General features: G+C 38.8%; 1 protein-coding gene across 7 annotated transcripts in view; it reads right to left on the reverse strand.

Annotated features, from left to right (window-relative positions):
- msh3 (mutS homolog 3 (E. coli)) overlaps nucleotides 1-18,661 on the reverse strand; it is a 122,119-nt gene that overhangs the window by 77,142 nt on the left and 26,316 nt on the right. For all 7 annotated transcript variants that reach the window (XM_061899829.1, XM_061899840.1, XM_061899848.1 and 4 more), the window contains 7 exons: nucleotides 14,885-15,072; nucleotides 14,647-14,815; nucleotides 14,503-14,567; nucleotides 10,740-10,856; nucleotides 10,431-10,538; nucleotides 1,189-1,303; nucleotides 734-891 (listed from right to left, as the gene is read on the reverse strand). In XM_061899829.1, coding sequence (XP_061755813.1) covers nucleotides 734-891; nucleotides 1,189-1,303; nucleotides 10,431-10,538; nucleotides 10,740-10,856; nucleotides 14,503-14,567; nucleotides 14,647-14,815; nucleotides 14,885-15,072 — 920 coding nt within the window. The remainder of the gene's footprint in view (nucleotides 1-733; nucleotides 892-1,188; nucleotides 1,304-10,430; nucleotides 10,539-10,739; nucleotides 10,857-14,502; nucleotides 14,568-14,646; nucleotides 14,816-14,884; nucleotides 15,073-18,661) is intronic.

Below are 18,661 nucleotides of genomic sequence, written 5' to 3' on the forward strand. Positions count from 1 at the left end.
TTGTTTCCATTTAAACCCCCATCATTTACTTTTTACTTTTTAAATTGATCAACACTGCTGCTGGAATTTCAATTATCCTGAAGGAACTGTCCTGAAGGAATCAATAAAGTACTATCTATCAAGCTATATATAAAATGTGAATGGAGGGCTTTGAAGGCTACAACGGTGCCTCCCATTAGCCGCATCTTGCGAATGTTTTTTCTATGGCTGTCAGTGCTTAATGTTTATAATCGGATTAATCACATTCTGGGTTAGTTTTTGCTTGCATAAATAAAATGTGCTTAAGTAAATAACCGGATATTTGAAAACAAATGCTTCTGTATCGTTTGACCCATCACTAACAGTGACTAATATCCTTTAAATATGTTATAATAGTCAAATGGAATTCTAAGAATCGCTCCTCATAAAAATTCTATTATTTTACTTAATTATGTTAGAATGACAAATTCTGACTTTTTTCTCATAATATTCAGACTTTATTCCTATAAAATTCTGCCTTTTGAAAATATTACAATGTTATTCTCTTAAAATTCTGACTTTTTTCACATATTACTACATCATTATCCTAAATGTTATATTATTATGAATAAAAATATCATTGCCATTCAAATATGGTAAGAATATCTAGGGAAGGTCTATTAATGTAGTGTATTTCCTTGACATCTAGGTACATGTTTTAATTGAACAATCACTTATATATTCTCATTAATTATGATATAGCTTATATTCCTACCTGGTATAAATGCCGTCCAAAATGCCCAGACGGGCCTCAGAACTTGGCACGTAGGAGCCCATCTGTGCCATTACACAGATGAGAGCCACCTGGCGAATATAGGAGCTCTTCCCGCCCATGTTTGGACCTGTGATGATCATTGTTCTCTTTCCATCACCCTGCAGTGAGGTAGGAGAGAAGAGGAGAGCAGTTGTCACAGACAGAAGGACAACGACAGATATAATAAGCTATTTGGATGATGTCCTGCACATCCCAGGAGGTGGGTGGACTAGAAGCTTTGGCTTGTTGCAACATGAACCCACTCAAAATATTGATGTTGGAGACAGTTGGCACATCTGTTTTTTTTGTGTGAGAAAGCATGCATTTGTGCAACTGCAATCTTGCTTCAGACCTGTGTATGCAAACATCTGTTTGTTTTTGCTTTACTTTTTGTCAATGCCTTTGTGTGTACATACCTGCAGTTGTGTACAGTTTGGCACAAACTGACTGTGCTGTCCCATTAGTAGGTCTATAGCTGGGTGCCTGCCATCCCTGATGACAATCTGACGTTCACTGTCGCACACCTCTGGCCTGCAGCGTCACAAAACAAGTGTGAATTGCAGACAAACGTTCAATGAATAGCATATGTCTTAACAAAAACAATAATTCAGTTCAGTGATATTGCTTCACTAAGCTATTCAATTCAAAAGGAAACATGTGTACACACGACTACACTAAAAACTAGGGATGTCCGCTAATATCGGACTGCCGATATTATCGGTCGATAAATGCTTTAAAATGTAATATCGGAGATTATCGGTATCGGTTTCAAAATTATCGGTATCAGTGTCAAAAAGTAAAATGTACAGTATGACTTTTTAAAACACCGCTGTGTACATGGACGTAGGGAAAAGTACAGAGGGCCAATAAACTTTAAAGGCACTGCCTTTGCATGGCTTGCCAGTCGCATTATATTTACGGCTTTTCACACACGCAAGTGAATGCAATGCATACTTGGTCGACAGCCATACAGGTCACACTGAGGGTGACCGTACAAACACCTTTAACACTGTTACAAATATGCGCCACACTGTGAACCCACACCAAACAAGAATGACAAACACATTTTGGGAGAACATCCACACCGTAACACAACAGAACAAATACCCAGAACCCCTTGCAGCACTAACTCTTCCGGGTCGCTACAATATACAGACCCCCACCACCAAAACCTCCTCATACTCTCTCAGGGAGAGCACGTTCCAAATTCCAAGCTGCTGTTTTGAGGCATGTTAAAAAAAATTATGCACTTTGTGACTTCAATAATAAATTTGGCAGTGCCATGTTGGCATTTTTTTCCAAAACTTAAGTTGATTTATTTTGGAAAACCTTGTTACATTGTTTAATGCAATGGGGACGGCGTGGCGCAGTGGGAGAGTGGCCGTGCGCAACCCGAGGGTCCCTGGTTCAAATCCCACCTAGTACCATCCTTGTCACGTCCGTTGTGTCCTGAGCAAAACACTTCACCCTTGCTCCTGATGGGTGCTGGTTGGCGCCTTGCATGGCAGCTCCCTCCATCAGTGTGTGAATGTGTGTGAATGGGTAAATGTGGAAGTAATGTCAAAGCGCTTTGAGTACCTTGAAGGTAGAAAAGCGCTATACAAGTACAACCCATTTATCATTTTAAAACTCATCTGTATACTCTAGCCTTTAAATAGACCTCCTTTTTAGACCAGTTGATCTGCCGCTTCTTTTCTTTCTCCTATGTCCCCCCCTCCCTTGTGGAGGGGGTCCGGTCCGATGACCATGGATGAAGTACTGACTGTCCAGAGTCGAGACCCAGGATGGACCGCTCGTCGGGACCCAGGATGGACCGCTCGCCTGTATCGGTTGGGGACATCTCTACGCTGCTGATCCGCTTGAGATGGTTTCCTGTGGACGGGACTCTCACTGCTGTCTTGGAGCCACTATGGATTGAACTTTCACAGTATCATGTTAGACCCGCTCGACATCCATTGCTTTCGGTCCCCTAGAGGGGGGGGTTGCCCACATCTGAGGTCCTCTCCAAGGTTTCTCATAGTCAGCATTGTCACTGGCGTCCCACTGAATGTGAATTCTCCCTGCCCACTGGGTGTGAGTTTTCCTTGCCCTTTTGTGGGTTCTTCCGAGGATGTTGTAGTCGTAATGATTTGTGCAGTCCTTTGAGACATTTGTGATTTGGGGCTATATAAATAAACATTGATTGATTGATTGATCATTTATCCAGTGGGGCATCGCAACAAAATTAGGCATAATAATGTGTTAATTCCACGACTGTATATATATATTTATTGGCTGATATCAGAATCGGTAATTAAGAGTTGGACAATATCGGAATATCGGATATCAGCAAAAAAGCCATTATCGGACATCTCTACTAAAAACCTTTAGCATAAATGCATCACACATTATTTAAGGAAGTTATATTAAAGTGTGACTTAAACAACTTGCAAATGTAAACAGTCCTTATAATAACATGTGTGTATATATGTGTATAGTAATATACTTAATAATATTATACTAAAAGCCTTTTTATCAAAATCATTTATTTTCATAAAATTACGACTTTTTTCCTAAAAATATTGCGATGCTACTCTCATTAAATTCAGGCTTTTTTGTCATAATATTCCAACTTTACTATCTTAAAGTTGAAAGTGTTTTCTTGTAATATTCCAGCTATTTTTGACTTAATCAATTTTGTCATAAATATATTACTTGTTCCCCTCATATCATCATACCAACGCATTTTATTAGCATTAAACTTTTTTTGTAATTTCAAAAACTTTATTATCATAAAGTTAAGATTTTTTCATACTACAAACATACTCTCATAAAAATTAGGACTTTATTAATACGACAATACTCATACGTGACATATTTCTATAATATAACAACAGTTCTCAATTTAGTTCATAGACTAACATTTTTACATTGGAAGACAAATTTTCTCATCAAATTCCCACTTTATTCTTAAAAAAATGGAAGGGTCTTTTATCCAACTAGGATTATGTTATTTTTCTTTTCATTGTATACTTAATTTTTTTATATTTGTATTTCCATTGGGGCCCTAATAGTGACATAGAGGTGCAGTAAGGTTTTTAACATAAGGGCTGATATGAAGAGGTGTGGCCTTGGGTCACGCAACTTGGACTCAATTCAGACTCGAGTTGCAATTTTGATGACTTTGGACACAACCTGAGGATATCATCAAAGACTTGGACTTTGACATCACTAACTCTAGACTTGACTCGGACTTTAGCATTGCTATTTCATAGGCAACCATCCATTTTCTACCGCTTATTCCCTTTCGGGGTCGCGGGGGGCGCTGGCGCCTATCTCAGCTACAATCGGGCGGAAGGCGGGGTACACCCTGGACAAGTCGCCACCTCATCGCAGGCCCAACACAGATAGACAGACAACACTCACACTCACCTTCACACACTAGGGCCAATTTAGTGTTGCCAATCAACCTATCCCCAGGTGCATGTCTTTGGAGGTGGGAGGAAGCCGGAGCACCCGGAGGGAACCCACGCATTCACGGGGAGAGGACATGGGAGATTTATTTATTTTGAAGATTAAGGGCTTGATTTATTAAGATCCTAACACCACACGCTAAACACTGTGTACAAAAAATAAAAGTGTCTACTATGACTTGGCGTGTTGCGTGTGATCATTAACACTATATGCGCAATTGAAAAGTGGCGCAGACCGCCTTATTTAAATGAGGACTTTGGGTGCATATGGGGCTTTTAACACAAAGGTACTTGATAATTTTTCTGCACATTCTGTTCTCTGACTCCACAGCATTGACAAACTCGCACACTTTGTCTCACTCATTGCTTTTTCGTTCAATGGAAACACCAGAGGACAGCATGCCAACGAATATATTTTGGCGCGCCTTCACTTCAGCAAGCAGCACCTCCAATTCCTTGTTGGATAATTCCTTCATTTTTGTTGCCTTGCTCATTTGTTTTGTGTTTTTTGATTGTGCAGAGTGTGGGATCTTAGGCGCATGGCTATTTTAAATATAATTTGCGTTTTTAAATGGGGTCATGGACAGGGAGCGGTCAGCCACTCCGGCATGTTCTTAGGGGGGTTCAAGTTTATTTGTCACATGCAGACTACACCACAGTGAAATGCTTTTTTCCATGCTCTTCAGATATTGCGTACAGTGGGATCCAACACTATGTGCAGAATCTAATACACTAAATACAAAAAAAATACTAAAAAATGTAATAGCTCTGATGTACATTATTTACAAGACATTGAAGTTGCACAATAAGTCACAGAAGTTATGGTAGAAGTATCAGTACAAGTAGAAGTACAGTAGTCAAATACAGTACCAGTGCAATATCAAATAGTGTAACAGTATATACAGTATGTACAGTATAGGAAGCAACAAATATTAAGGTGTCTAAGGTTCTTTGGCAGTTGAGTAGTGACAGTAGTATGAACAAGGTAATAGAACAGTATGACTTCTTCATACTCTTGTTTTTACATTATTTTTACATTATTTACAATCATTGAATGAAGAGTATTGTAGTCCGGTAATACAGTGGTAAGTAAAGTGATTTCGTGTGTGCGGTTTTGTGCAATTGTGATGAGTGTTAATCAGCGGTGCAGTTGAGCAGTCTGATGGCTTGGGGATAAAGCTCTTCCTGAGTCTCTCCGTGTTGGCCTTGAGACTCCGGTAGCGCTTGCCTGACTGCCTGACTGACTGCACCAGATTCCACGTTGTTTGGGATGTACGAAAGAAATGTGCTTGGATTAATGAGTGCGCACTCTTAAATACATGTAAATTTTTTTGCTCGTACAAAGTTTTCTGGATTTGAGCGTACACAATTTTTTAAATAAAGAACCTAGCCAAGTCTTAGTGCATGAGACCCCGGGGCATGTCCCATGCAACTGCAAATCACTATCAAGTTGACCAACATGTCATTTTACAGCTACAACCTATCCAACCAATCTACTATCCAGATAAGAGACATTATTTATAATCTATGATTAACTTTCACCAGCTCAAAGGTGATGCAGTAGCTCACCAGCTCATTATACCAGTAACTGCATAAGCTAGTTATTTCTCTGTGATCAAGGTGCTGCTAAAAATTCTTCCTCGGCGTTAGCTCTTATAATAACAATGACGGTGTCACTGGTCGCAGCTAATGGTGCACAATTGCAATCAAAGATGGCTGACAGCACTGTCTTTTGTTTGTCTGCTTGTCAAAGTGGTCTGAATTTATATCTGTTTTAGTCTCTTTAAGTAAATTGTACTAGTTTTAAGCATAACGATGAAAGAAGGCTTACATCCAAAAGTTGACATTTCTGACTGCTTTTTTTGGATTTGGAAATCTGGAGGCCTTTGACCCGCTGAAGCCGGGAGATGTTTTGCTAGCTGAAATGTTGGCCTTCCACCTGCCACAGCCCGGATCTACAGTATCCTGGCCCCGGCTCGGCCTTCCATTGCTTACAAACTGGGACTGCTAACTTCATCTTGGCCTTCCACTGCCTACAGACTGGATCTGCTAGCTTTATCCTGGCCTTCCACTGCCTACAGACTGGATCTGTTAGCTTCATCCTGGCCTTCCATTGCCTACAGACTGGATCTGCTATCTTTCATCTTGGCCTTCCATCTTCTACAGTCTGGATCTATATTAGTCTCAGCTTGGCCTTCCACTACCTACAGTCTGGGTCGACTAGCTTCATCTTGACCTTCCATCTGCCACAGTCTGGATCTATCCTAGCCTCAGACTGACTAAGACTGGGCCTCTGCTAGCCTTTGCTTGGCCTTCCAACTGTTGTAGCCTGGACATCTGAACTTTGATTATTGGACCTGGGTAGGTAGTAAAACAATTTAACAATGACTTTGACAAAAGCTCTTTATTTAATATTAATGTCTTTTCCTGGACTTGTTTTCTGCAATTGTAGTGAGGTACCTGACCAGGTGCTCTACCAACCTTTAACTCTACCAAACACAATAACAATCACCTGGTCCTACAGCATTTACACAAAGGTTATTGATATCCACATGTGGGTCAGTGCTACATAATTCTAACCAGCTTCAGTTATGGTGTATTTCTGTGTTAAAGAGGTGTTTTTCTCCTTCTGAAATTACTCATTTTGACATTGTGAAGCCAAGTAATGTTGTTGTTAGGTTACCTTGCCATTTGAAACGGTAAATCTTTATATTGCTCTTACTTTTGCTATCAGGCAATGTGCAACCAAATCCAGGCCCAGCTTTATACAACATCAGTACTCCTGATGAACTTAGAGCTATGTCAGGTCTTGGTTTAATTCATTCAAATATTAGAAGCCTACTGCCAAAATTAGACTTAGTCCAAATTTGGATTCAAATTACCAATGCAGATATATTTATTTTATCAGAAACCTGGCTCGGTAAAGCAGTCTCTGACAAGGACATTGCTATAAATGCGATCGTCCTCGAAAAGGTGGAGGGGTGGCTATGTATATAAAAAAAAAATTCAATGTTACTTTATTATCCTCACTGTCAATCACTAAACAATTTGAACTCCTTGCCCTGCAGCTTGAATTCTCGCATGGCCAAACTCTCGCAATTGTAGGGTGTTATAGACCTCCCTGTGCCTCCACTGAAGCCTTTGCCTCTCTTGAATCCTTTATGAGTGGGTTAAATGCTAGTGAACTTCTCATGGTTGGTGATTTAAATTTTGACTGGTTGACTTCCTCTTCTGATAATCTTAAAGCTGTATGCAACTCACTAAATGTAACTCAATTAATCACTTCCCCAACTCGACCCAATACTAAAAACACCTCAAAATCATCTTTACTTGATCTGATTCTAACCAACGCTCCCCATAAGTACACTGATACTGGGGTATTTGTCAATGACTTGAGTGATCATTGTACAATTGCAGCTGTAAGAAACTGCAAGCTACCAAAATCAAAACCCATTATTACATGCAAAAGAGATATTAAAAAAATGTGCCTCCCAGCTTTTATATACAACTTAGCTGCCTTTCAGTGGAACAGAGTTGCTTTTATTGATGATGTTGAGATAGCGTTGAAATACTTTTATAATGAATTTCAGAGTATAGTCAATAAATCTGAGGTAAACAACGCACTAAAGAGCATTGACACAATTAAAACAGCAGGACTTGACCAAATTGAACCCTTTTTCTTAAAATTGGCTGCTGATTGTATTGCTGAGCCTCTCTTCCATATTTTTAACCTCAGTCTAACAAGTAAAAGCATTCCAAAAATCTGGAAATCAGCCTTTGTTCTTCCCCTGCTAAAAGGGGGTGAATCCACAAATATAAATAATTATAGACCAATTTCTAAATTATGCATTTTAACCAGCTAAAGGATTTTTTTATAATTAAACAATATTTTATCTCCATTTCAATCTGGTTTTAGAAAACAGCATAGCACTATTACAGCTGCTCTTAAGGTCCTCAATGATTTAATCGAAGCTGTAGACGGCAAGAAACACTGTGTCGCCATATTTATTGATTTGTCAAAAGCATTTGACACAGTAGACCAAAGTCTGCTCATTCAAGCTCTTCATCACGTTGGATTATCTAAAAATGCAGCTGCTTGGTTCACAGCCTATCTTTCCAGCAGAACACAACGTGTACAGGTGGCTGGGACCACCTCTTCATTACTGGACATTACCAAAGGAGTTCCACAAGGCTCAGTGCTGGGGCCCATTTTATTTCCTATCTATTTAAATAATCTTTGCAATAATCTTTCAAATGCAATGTACCATTTTTATGCAGACGACACCATTATCTATTGCTGTTCAACCTCCATCACTCAGGCTTTTGAGTTTTTACAAGCTGCTTTTGATGTCATCCAGGCTCGCTTGTTTGATCTTAAATTGGGTTTAAATACAGATAAAAGCCAGGTAATGGTTTTCTCTCATTCAAGGGTGCTACTGGAAAATATTCCAAATATTGTAACATAAATTGGAAACCCTATAGAACAGGTCTTATATTACAAGTACTTGGGTTTTACTCTTGATCAGGAGCTTTCATTTAAAGCCCTTATTAACAACTTGGTCTCTAAGCTTAGGGTAAAGCTTGGTTTCCTTTTTAGAAATAAAAACTGCTTCTTTCTTAAAGTCAGAAAGAAATTGGTGACAGCGACTATCTTGCCCGTAATTGATTATGGAGACATGCTTTATTTTAGTGCTTCATCTAAATGCCTCCAGTCCTTGGAGACTGTTTTTCACTCAGCACTAAGATTTGTTACTGGCTGTCGTAGTCTCACCCACCACTGTCAACTGTGTATGAAGTCAGACTTATCTTCATTGAGTGCACGCAGATACACACATTGGCTGACCATCATTTATAAAGCTCTTTTAGGTTTAATACCTCCATACTTGTGTATTTTGTTACAAAGAAAAAACAGCTCTCATGCGTTACGTTTTAACAATTTATATGTTTTAACTGTTCCCCATGTATGGACTGAATTTGTCAAAAGAGCTTTTGGCATTGCTGCCCCTATGGCATGGAATGCATTGCAGACGAAACTGAAACTCACTGAACTACTTCCATCTGGAGACTTCCGTTGTGTCCTGAGGGACAGAGAGCAAGAGACTTTTGCACCATGCCGGTGTTTTAAAAAGGTGTAAATCTTTATTGTTTTACAGTTCTCTTTTATGTATTTTAAAATGTATATCTTAATGTATTACTTTTTTTTAAACTGCTCTGTGACATGTGCTGTTGACCTATTGGCCAGGTCACCCTTGTGAAAGAGATCTTGATCTCAATGGGTTTCTTATCTGTTTAAATAAAGGTTCTATTCACTTGGTTAATATTCCGGTCATGATATCTAAATGAAGTATTGTTGGAATTTTTCAAATGTTTTTTAAAGGGCTTTATGGGCGTGTTAGAGTATTCCCATTAGCTGCTTTGTACTTGCGTATTTATAACAACTCTATAATGCATTAAAAAAAAAAAAAAACTGTGTGTTCTTATAAAAGGATTGTAAAATCTGTTTTTTTTTCCAGAAAAATACTGCATTTCCCTTTTAACAGACTCAGTGAGTTGGAGGATCACGAAAATACCAAGTCAGTGACTCGACCTGTCTTGCCTTGAGGCTAGACTTGATTTGGACTTGGGATTAAAGACTTGCAATGCACTGACTTACTACCACCTCTGCTGATATGACAATAGCTGTATGTTTTTATACTTTGGCTAAAATTACTGGATTTTACGGTTTATATTAGCAACCTGGACTGAAGTGTCTTTACAGGCCCACATAACACAACACATCAAATTGTCATATGGTCTAAACTGCAACACAAAATCAAAATATTCATAATTGTACAGAAATGTAAGGGCTTTTGATATTGCAGTAGAGTGACACACAAGCAACAATGTTAGTGTTGCAGATTTTGCTTGCTTGTGATCCTGACAAAACTCTGTGTTATGTAGAGTGTGTGAATGTGTGCGCACGTGTGTGTGTGTGTGTGTGTTACTCTCTCAGTGAGTGGGAGAGATGTTGGCGTTGTGGCTGAGCACACTGCTGAGCCCGATGTACACACCCACGCAAAGCCTGCCTGAGACTATAGGACACGACACGGTAAACACACACGTACATTATTATAGTACATGCACACTGTATATAAATACGCCTTCAAGCAGTGCACACACATACAAGTAGACACAGTATAATTATGGTCACCATGAGAGGACATCACCTGCAATAGTCCCCTTGTTTGGCCACCTCAGCCAATGAGAAAAGACAGTCCATGGTTGCTAGGTGACTAATAGCCCTTTTCATGGTGTGATAGTGCTCCCCAAACTCACTGGAAGAGAGCAAGGAAAGGAAGGAAGAGATTTGCAAGTGTAAATTAGTCAAAACGCGTAAAATGTATTCTCAGGTGATGACACACTGCTGGTGCATTTAAAAAGAGCATGATTATGGCATCATTCTCAACTGAATGCGTGCTCCGAGCTAGTTTTTATTTAAATAAATGAATGTATGTGTGAATGCGCATGTGTCATACTCCATAAATGTGGTCCACTCCTTCTGGCAGTCCAGCAGCAGCTGTTCTCGGAGCTGCAGCAGCTTCATGAGGCGCTCCACTAGAAATGGAGAATGATACCTACTGACTGTTTTGGTGCTGCACAGAAATGAAGAAGAGATAAAGTGGAGATGTTAAATAATAAATCAAACCAGTAAAAAATGCAAATACATCTAATATCATACAGTACAGAGAGTTTAAGAGAAACTAAACACTTCGGACCCTTCCCCCCCTCCTTTTGCAAATCGCGTTCCTGTTCTGTCACCTTGTACAATGTATGTCTGCTCTTGATAGGGTATGTGCTGGAAATTATATTTCGTTGCACTTGTACAATGACTTTAAAGTTCCTTCCATCCATCCATCCAACCGTCCCTTTTTTGCCGCTTGTCCCTCTCGGGGCCCTGTGGGGTGCTGGAGCCTATCCTGGCTACATTCGGGCAGAAGGCGGGGTACACACTGGACAACTCGCCACCTCATCGCAGGTCCAACAGAGAGACAAAAAACATTCACACTCACATTCACACACTAGGACAGTGGTTCTTATGCGTTCGGTGAGTCGACCTCAGGGGTTTGGCGGAGTCTCTGCCACGGAGGTCAAGACACCTGACTCATTGTGTAAATAAAATCTTCTCCCTATCGGCGTGTTATGGATACGGCAACAGCAGAAGTCACACTGATTTGCAGGTGAGTAATTTGTTCTGAGTTCATGCACTGTGTTGGTTTTGTTCTTTGAACAAGGTGATGTTCCATGCACGGTTCTTTTCGGGCACCAGTAAAAAAACATATAACTTTGTCATGAATTTGGAAAGAAAAAACATTTTATTTTTCACTAAAGGGTTCAGTGAATGCGCATATGAAACTGGTGGGGTTCGGTACCTCCAACAAGGTTAAGAATTACTGCACTAGGGCAAATTTTGCATTTAGTGCCAATCAACCTATAAAGTTCCTTCCTTCCTTCCTCACTTCCATATTACCTGTACAGGCAATGTTTTAAACACGATTTTAACATTCTGTCAAACAAGTGTTGAAAAGGCATAATTTCTTCTACTTAGATTTTGTCTCGTCTATGTCGACCTTGGATGATATCATGTACCAGTCTTCTCCACTCTGCTCTTTCCACCACTCTATCTCTTAGCTTAGCTAATGTGATTCCTGTTGTTTTTGTAATTCCTTCCATCCACCCTTGTCTTTGTCTTCCTTTTTGACGTTTCCCCTCACATTTTCCAAGCATGATGTTTCAAGCATAATGCAGAGTGTGAATTTTACCCATCTTCTTGATAAAGAACCTGTTGGTGGAGCGCAGCGCCTCACTACTCTGATTCAAACAGTAAAACGATACTGAAGGTCAAAGCAAAGATGTAGATCATTGAACCCTTGGGCACAATGAATTTTCAGCTGTCGGTATCCTCATAAATACTGCTTTTGTGCCTTTGATCTTAATTTCCAAAGTTCTAAACAGTTATTTAGGGAGTCCAATAATTAGTACGGTATGCACCTGGGGATAAATTGATCGGCAACCCTAATTTGGCCCAAGTGTTTGAATGTGAGTGTGAATGCGGTCTGTCTATCTGTGTTGGCCATGCTATGAGGTGGAGACTTGTCCAGGGTGTACCCCACCTTCCGTCCGAATGCAGCTGAGATAGGCTTTGGCACCCACCGCGACCCCGAAAGGGACAAGCGGTAGAAAATGGATGGATTTTAGCATGGAGTGTAACTTGGGGATCAAAAGTCGACTGGTGACGGCTGCTGTTCATGTATTTCTGACAGTCTGAGCGTTGCAGAGATGCCCCTTGATAATTCATAATTGAAGTGAATTATATTTATATAGCGCTTTTTCTCTAGTCACTCAAAGCGCTTTACATAGTGAAACCCAATATCTAATTTTTACATTTAAACCAGTGTGGGTGGCACTGGGAGCAGGTGGGTAAAGTGTCTTGCGCAAGGACACAATGGCAGTGACTAGGATGGCGGAAGCGGGATTCGAACCTGCAACCCTCAAGTTGCTGGCACGGCCGCTCTACCAACCGAGCTATACCACCCCATTAATTAAAGATAAAGTTTAAGTTAATTAGTAATTAACTATTGACAAGATTATGGATATCTTTAAATATTCTTAATTACCAAAATCGCAAAAGGACAAAAGTCCTACATAACATTTAAAACATTTAAACATTTTTGGACTGTGTGAGAAACTGCATGGGAAAATCTTGCTGTTTTTGACCGCATGAGTTTCACACCAACCGCTGAGTAGCGCAGCTAACGTTTTAAAGCCAAAGTATAGGTAAAAAAAAAATTATTGATGCTGACCACCCCACAAATATGAGTACTGCCATTTATTAAAAGGGACCCATGATGAATTTCGTCTTTTCTCACTTATAAATCTTGTCACAATGTTGGATACTTAACATCATCAAAGCATCAAATTCATAAGTCTCGTCTGCTTCAGGCTATACCTTAAATGTGGATAATGCGCTTTGAATCTCTAAAAAGAAAAAAATTACAGTGGAACCTCGATTCACAAATGCCTCTATTTGTGTTATTTTCGGTCAATGAACTTTAAGATTGAGCCAAATATGCTTTGGTGTGCCACCAATGTCTCTGTTTGCAGGCACCTCATTTATTTTTTTAATTATATAAAAAAAAATTGCCTCTGCAACCATTATGGAGCCATTTTCAAGAGGCTGGCCCCCAACTTCACATGCCGTTTTTATTTTTGATCAGAGTACTACTCTCTGTGGTGACGCTTAAAGCACATGGATTGGCTCACATGTGTGGCAAAAACAAGTCCACAATTGCAATCATTATCAAAAAAGGACGTTTTAACGATTGCTGACTTTGCCGAATGAGTTAAACATCTTCGTAAGGACGGAGAGAACGTGCAAGACGATATAGATAAGCTGTTGCTTGTGTAGCTAAATGAGAAGCATTTCCGAGGTTATCATTTTAGAGAAGGCTTGCCATTTATATGGCGACTTGATGTCCAAAAGTGAGCATGCTGGAACCAGCACGGAACAAAAGTTAAAGGCGAGCCGTGACTGTTTGGAAAAGTTTATCCCTTGAGCTATTACCCACTTATGTTATTTTGATACATATACAGTATATATAGACATTATATTGTTTTTAAAACTGGAAATTCTTTAATATGAAATAGGGACTTTTGTTTAGCCTGGAACCAATTATTTATGTTTACATTGTTTCTTATGGGGAAATCTGTTTCAATATACAAGTTTTTCTGTCCGCGAACCATGTTCAAGAACCATTTAAGTTTGTTTATTAAGGTACCACTGTTGATTATGAATATAATTCACTTCACGTGCAGCTTTTTATATGCAGGTCTGAATAAAGTAGATAGTTTGCAGGTGTGCCTAATGTTGTGACCGGGTAAATCCATATACTGTTTATGAAGTTCATTTTCAATTGGGTCTGTTAAAAATTATTGGCGATGACTTCAATATGTATATTTAAACAGTGTACATTTCCAAAAGATACATTATGATACTTTTGCACACATACTCAAAAAACCTGTTATTAAAGTGAGTGTGGAGCTAAATTTACACAGAATTTACACCAAAAGCATATCAAATACATATTATCTAGACCACAACAAAGTGTTTTAAATGTAGATTGAAATCATCATAGGTCCCCTTTACCAGCTGTTAATGCTGATTTTTTTTACCTGGTGCTAATTAGACAAAGCAAAAATAGTAGTACATACAGTAGCAGTGTGCACTGAGTGTTCCATCACCTGTTGATTTTGACCCAGTCATGAGGAACGATGGATGACTGTGAGTTCTTCACCTCAATCAGGAACTGGCAACACACAAAGACAAAAAAGCAACACAGTCATCACATGATCCAACACCATCTCACCAACTGTATCAACAGGTACCTCCAGTCCCGACACAGTGGTGTAGTCCATGGTGGGGGCCTTGAGTGCCAGTCTGATGTATTCGCGATGGTTCTGAATCTCCTCTAAAACATTTCGGATCTGATCTTTTCTATCCTGCAGCACTGGGAAGCTGGACAGATCTGAGAACAGCTCAGTTTTATTCCCACACCTGCAACATAAGACCGCTCACTCACTTTCCATATTGCCCAGTCTTCCTTTTCTTCTTCTTTATACTTACTTGGCCGCTTTTTCATTAAGCACGTTCAGGAAGTCATGGGCTGGCTCCAACAGGTCCGGGACGTCCACCAGGAGTCCTTGAATTAGCTCAGAGGTTATCTGTGCTCTGATAGCTGGCAGCAGTGCCTGCAGTTGCCGAGCCAAACGACAAAGGCTGCTAATGATGAGGTAAAACTCCTGTGTTGAGGACTGAAGCACATAAACACAATTTACAATATTTGAAGCATAGAGACACAGAAAATATGAAGCTATTTTTCCAAATACATTTTTAATCTATACCCTATTCTTTGCATGGATGTTATGCTGAAATGTAACAAGATTAGCACACTAAATTTGGCCTACACTTGATATTGTAAGCAAAATAGAAACATAATACCTCGAAACTAGCATGACAAATCCAATAAACACTTAATATTGTAACCAAAGCATGTACTTTAAAACCAGAAACAAAGAGAAACATCAACATAACGATATCCTAAATCAATTTACAACACAATACTTTTTTAAATTAAATCACTAACTTGAGGGCAGTCTCCTGTGACACCACCACAAAAGTGAACCAGTGATTGAAAAGTGTGATCATAATCACACAACCAGAAATGTAACTTACAGCAACATAGGAACAGGTGTGCAGCTCAGTGCAAAATGAGCAATAGAATTACCGATCAATTGGGTAAAAAGTAGGGCTGCGAATCTTTGGGTGTCCCACGATTCGATTCAATATCGATTCTTGGGGTCGCGATTCGATAATATATAGATTTTTTCGATTCAACGCGATTCTCGATTCAAAAACAATATTTTTCCGATTCAAAACGATTCTGTATTCATTCAATACATAGGATTTCAGCAGGATCTACCCCAGTCTGCTGACATGCTAGCAGAGTAGTAGATTTAAAAAAAAAAAAGTTTTTATAATTATAAAGGACAATGTTTTATCAACGGATTGCAATAATGTAAATTTGATTTAACTATTAAACAAACCAAAAATATGACTTATTTTATCTTTGTGAAAACATTGGACACAGTATGTTGTCAAGCTTATGAGATGCGATGCAGGTGTAAGTCACTGTAACACTATTGTTCTTTTTTTGTTAAATAAAATAATTTTTTAATCACTGCTATGCTGAAATTATAACTAATATTGATACTGTTGTTGATAATATTCATTTTTGTTTCACTACTTTTGGTTTGTTCTGTGTCGTGTTTGTTTCTCATCTCAATTGCTCTGTTTATTGCAGTTCTGAATGTTGCTGGGTCAGGTTTGGTTTTGGAATTGCATTGCATTGTTATGGTATTGCTGTGTAGTGGTTTGTTGGATTGATTAAAAAATAAAAAAAAATTAAAAATACATAAATTTTAATTCGATTTTTTTTTTAAATGAGAATGATTCTGAATCGCACAACGTATTCGAATCGATTTTTTTCCACACCTCTAGTAAAAAGTACATTTTGCCAAGCAGATTACAAAGTAAATAGCGTGCAACTCTAAGTGCAAAAACTATTGACTACAATGAAAAAAATAGGGGACAAGAGCAATAAACAAAATTAATGCTTTTGTGTCTTTTATCAGTGTTAAAAGGGTGAACACCTTTACTTTATTTTACTTGTATTAAGTTTAGTAGTAGTGGTAGTAGTAATACAGTTGTTAACTTTGAACTTATATAATATCTATGACTTACTAGGTAAATATGGGTAGCCTTTTTTTGTGTTATTTCCCCTTTTAATTCATAAATGTATAGTCAAATGTGTTACAATTATTGCATTGCCCTCAGTTAAGGCACTGATGTATTATTGTTTCATCTTAAAAAAAATGATTAACGATCCCATAAAACTGTATTTATATTATTTCAAAATATTAATTTATTATTTTTCTGTCAACCATAATTATCTCTATTAGCTTATCAAAAGACATGAGGCTGGAGTTCATGTTTTTTTTTTTTTTTTATTGAGTACATGTTATGTTATCTTTTTCCTTGATCATATTTGAAAAAGTACACAATCTTTAAAAAAAAACCTGCTCAGAGTGGTTTTGATTGATTGATTGATTGAAACTTGTATTAGTAGATTGCACAGTACAGTACATATTTCGTACAATTGACCACTAAATGGTAACACCCGAATAAGTTTTACAACTTGATTAAGTCGGGGTCCTAACTATAGTAATAAAGAAAAAATGGTTCAATCAGCACATTTTGGACATTGAACTAATACAATTTTAATGCAACAGCAAGATATGTAATTTTTAAACCATAACTTACTTGGGCAGTGCAATTGATCACTTCAGAGCTATTGATCTAACACATGGACCACATGGAAATGCCTCTCGGGGAAGAAAGGCTATTGCACTTTATGATTTCCATTAGCGGCTTTGCAAGAGAGCTGCAAGTCATGGAGGGTTAATGAGAGTCAACCTGATAATGCTTTCAGGTATGAATCACACGCCGCTGCTTTAAAGGTTCCCTCATGTAAGCAGCCCCTGGCACACAAACCAGGACCATCCTAATAGCATGACCCCCTTCTGTCATTATGTGAGTGAAGCCAGAAAGCTACCGACCATACACATACTGTCCCAGAAACCTACACATGATCGATACATGTATACTTTCTGTGCGCGTGTGCGTGTGTGTGTGTGTGTGTGTGTGTGTGTGTGTGTGTGTGTGTGTGTGTGTGTGTGTGTGTGTGTGTGATTATCCATCCATTTTCTACCGCTTATTCCTTTTGTGGTCGCGGGGAGCGCTGGTGCCTATCTCAGCTACAATCGGGCGGAAGGTGGTGTACACCCTGGACAAGTCGCCATCTCATCACAGGGCCAACACAGATAGACAGACAACATTCACACTCACTTTCACACACTAGGGCTAATTTAGTGTTGCCAATCAACCTATCCCCAGGTGCATGTCTTTGGAAGTTGGAGGAAGCCAGAGTACCTGGAGGGAACCCACGCATTTGCGGGGAGGACATGCAAACTCCACACAGAAAGATCCCGAGCCGGGGATTGAACCCTGACTACTCAGGACCTTCGTGTTGTGAGGCAGACGAACTAACCCCTCTTCCACCGTGAAGCCCACCGTGTGCATGATTACATTTCACTATTACACAAGCTGTGATATTTTCAAGAATGGTCAGATGGGAAATGAGACCATGTTAGACGTCCATGTACGTGCCACTGGGGCGACTATCTTGCATAACGCACTTCTTGATTGACAGCCAAGTTAAAGAAAGTTGTCTCGGATGGATAACATGTTCATACAAAATACAAAAAAAGGATGTGCTGTTGTTTCAACTGTTTTTGTGGATTCAAATGATAACCAGCATGAATAAAGAAAATTTGTACACAAACACTGACTTCACCAAATGTTTACAGCAATTGGCTAGTGGAAGGAGTGCCAGCGGCCTTCAAGAGACTCAATACTTTTTAAACCTTTAAAAGCTTTAAAAGAAGTATCATGGTTAGACGTGTCATAGCCAGATGAGACTACAGTAAGAGAATTCAGTGACAAGTAACATAGTACAAATTTTCCTTATTCATTTTTTTAATTTTTTTAATTTATTTTTTTAGTAGTAATTTTCTATGCAAAGGAAAATTGAGCAAAAAGTCACAGTAATAGGTAAATAAAGTCAAAATATTACAAGAAAAGTGGTAGTTTTATGGAAATAAAGTAGTAATATTACACAAACTACATCAGAATTATACAAAGGAAAAATACAAATTTACAAGCTTTTTAAATCCATAAAATAGTAATATTAACAGAAGTCATAATATGTTAATACATTCAAAG

The sequence above is a fragment of the Nerophis ophidion genome, linkage group LG01 (genome assembly GCF_033978795.1).
Source record: "Nerophis ophidion isolate RoL-2023_Sa linkage group LG01, RoL_Noph_v1.0, whole genome shotgun sequence".
Lineage (NCBI taxonomy): Eukaryota > Metazoa > Chordata > Actinopteri > Syngnathiformes > Syngnathidae > Nerophis > Nerophis ophidion.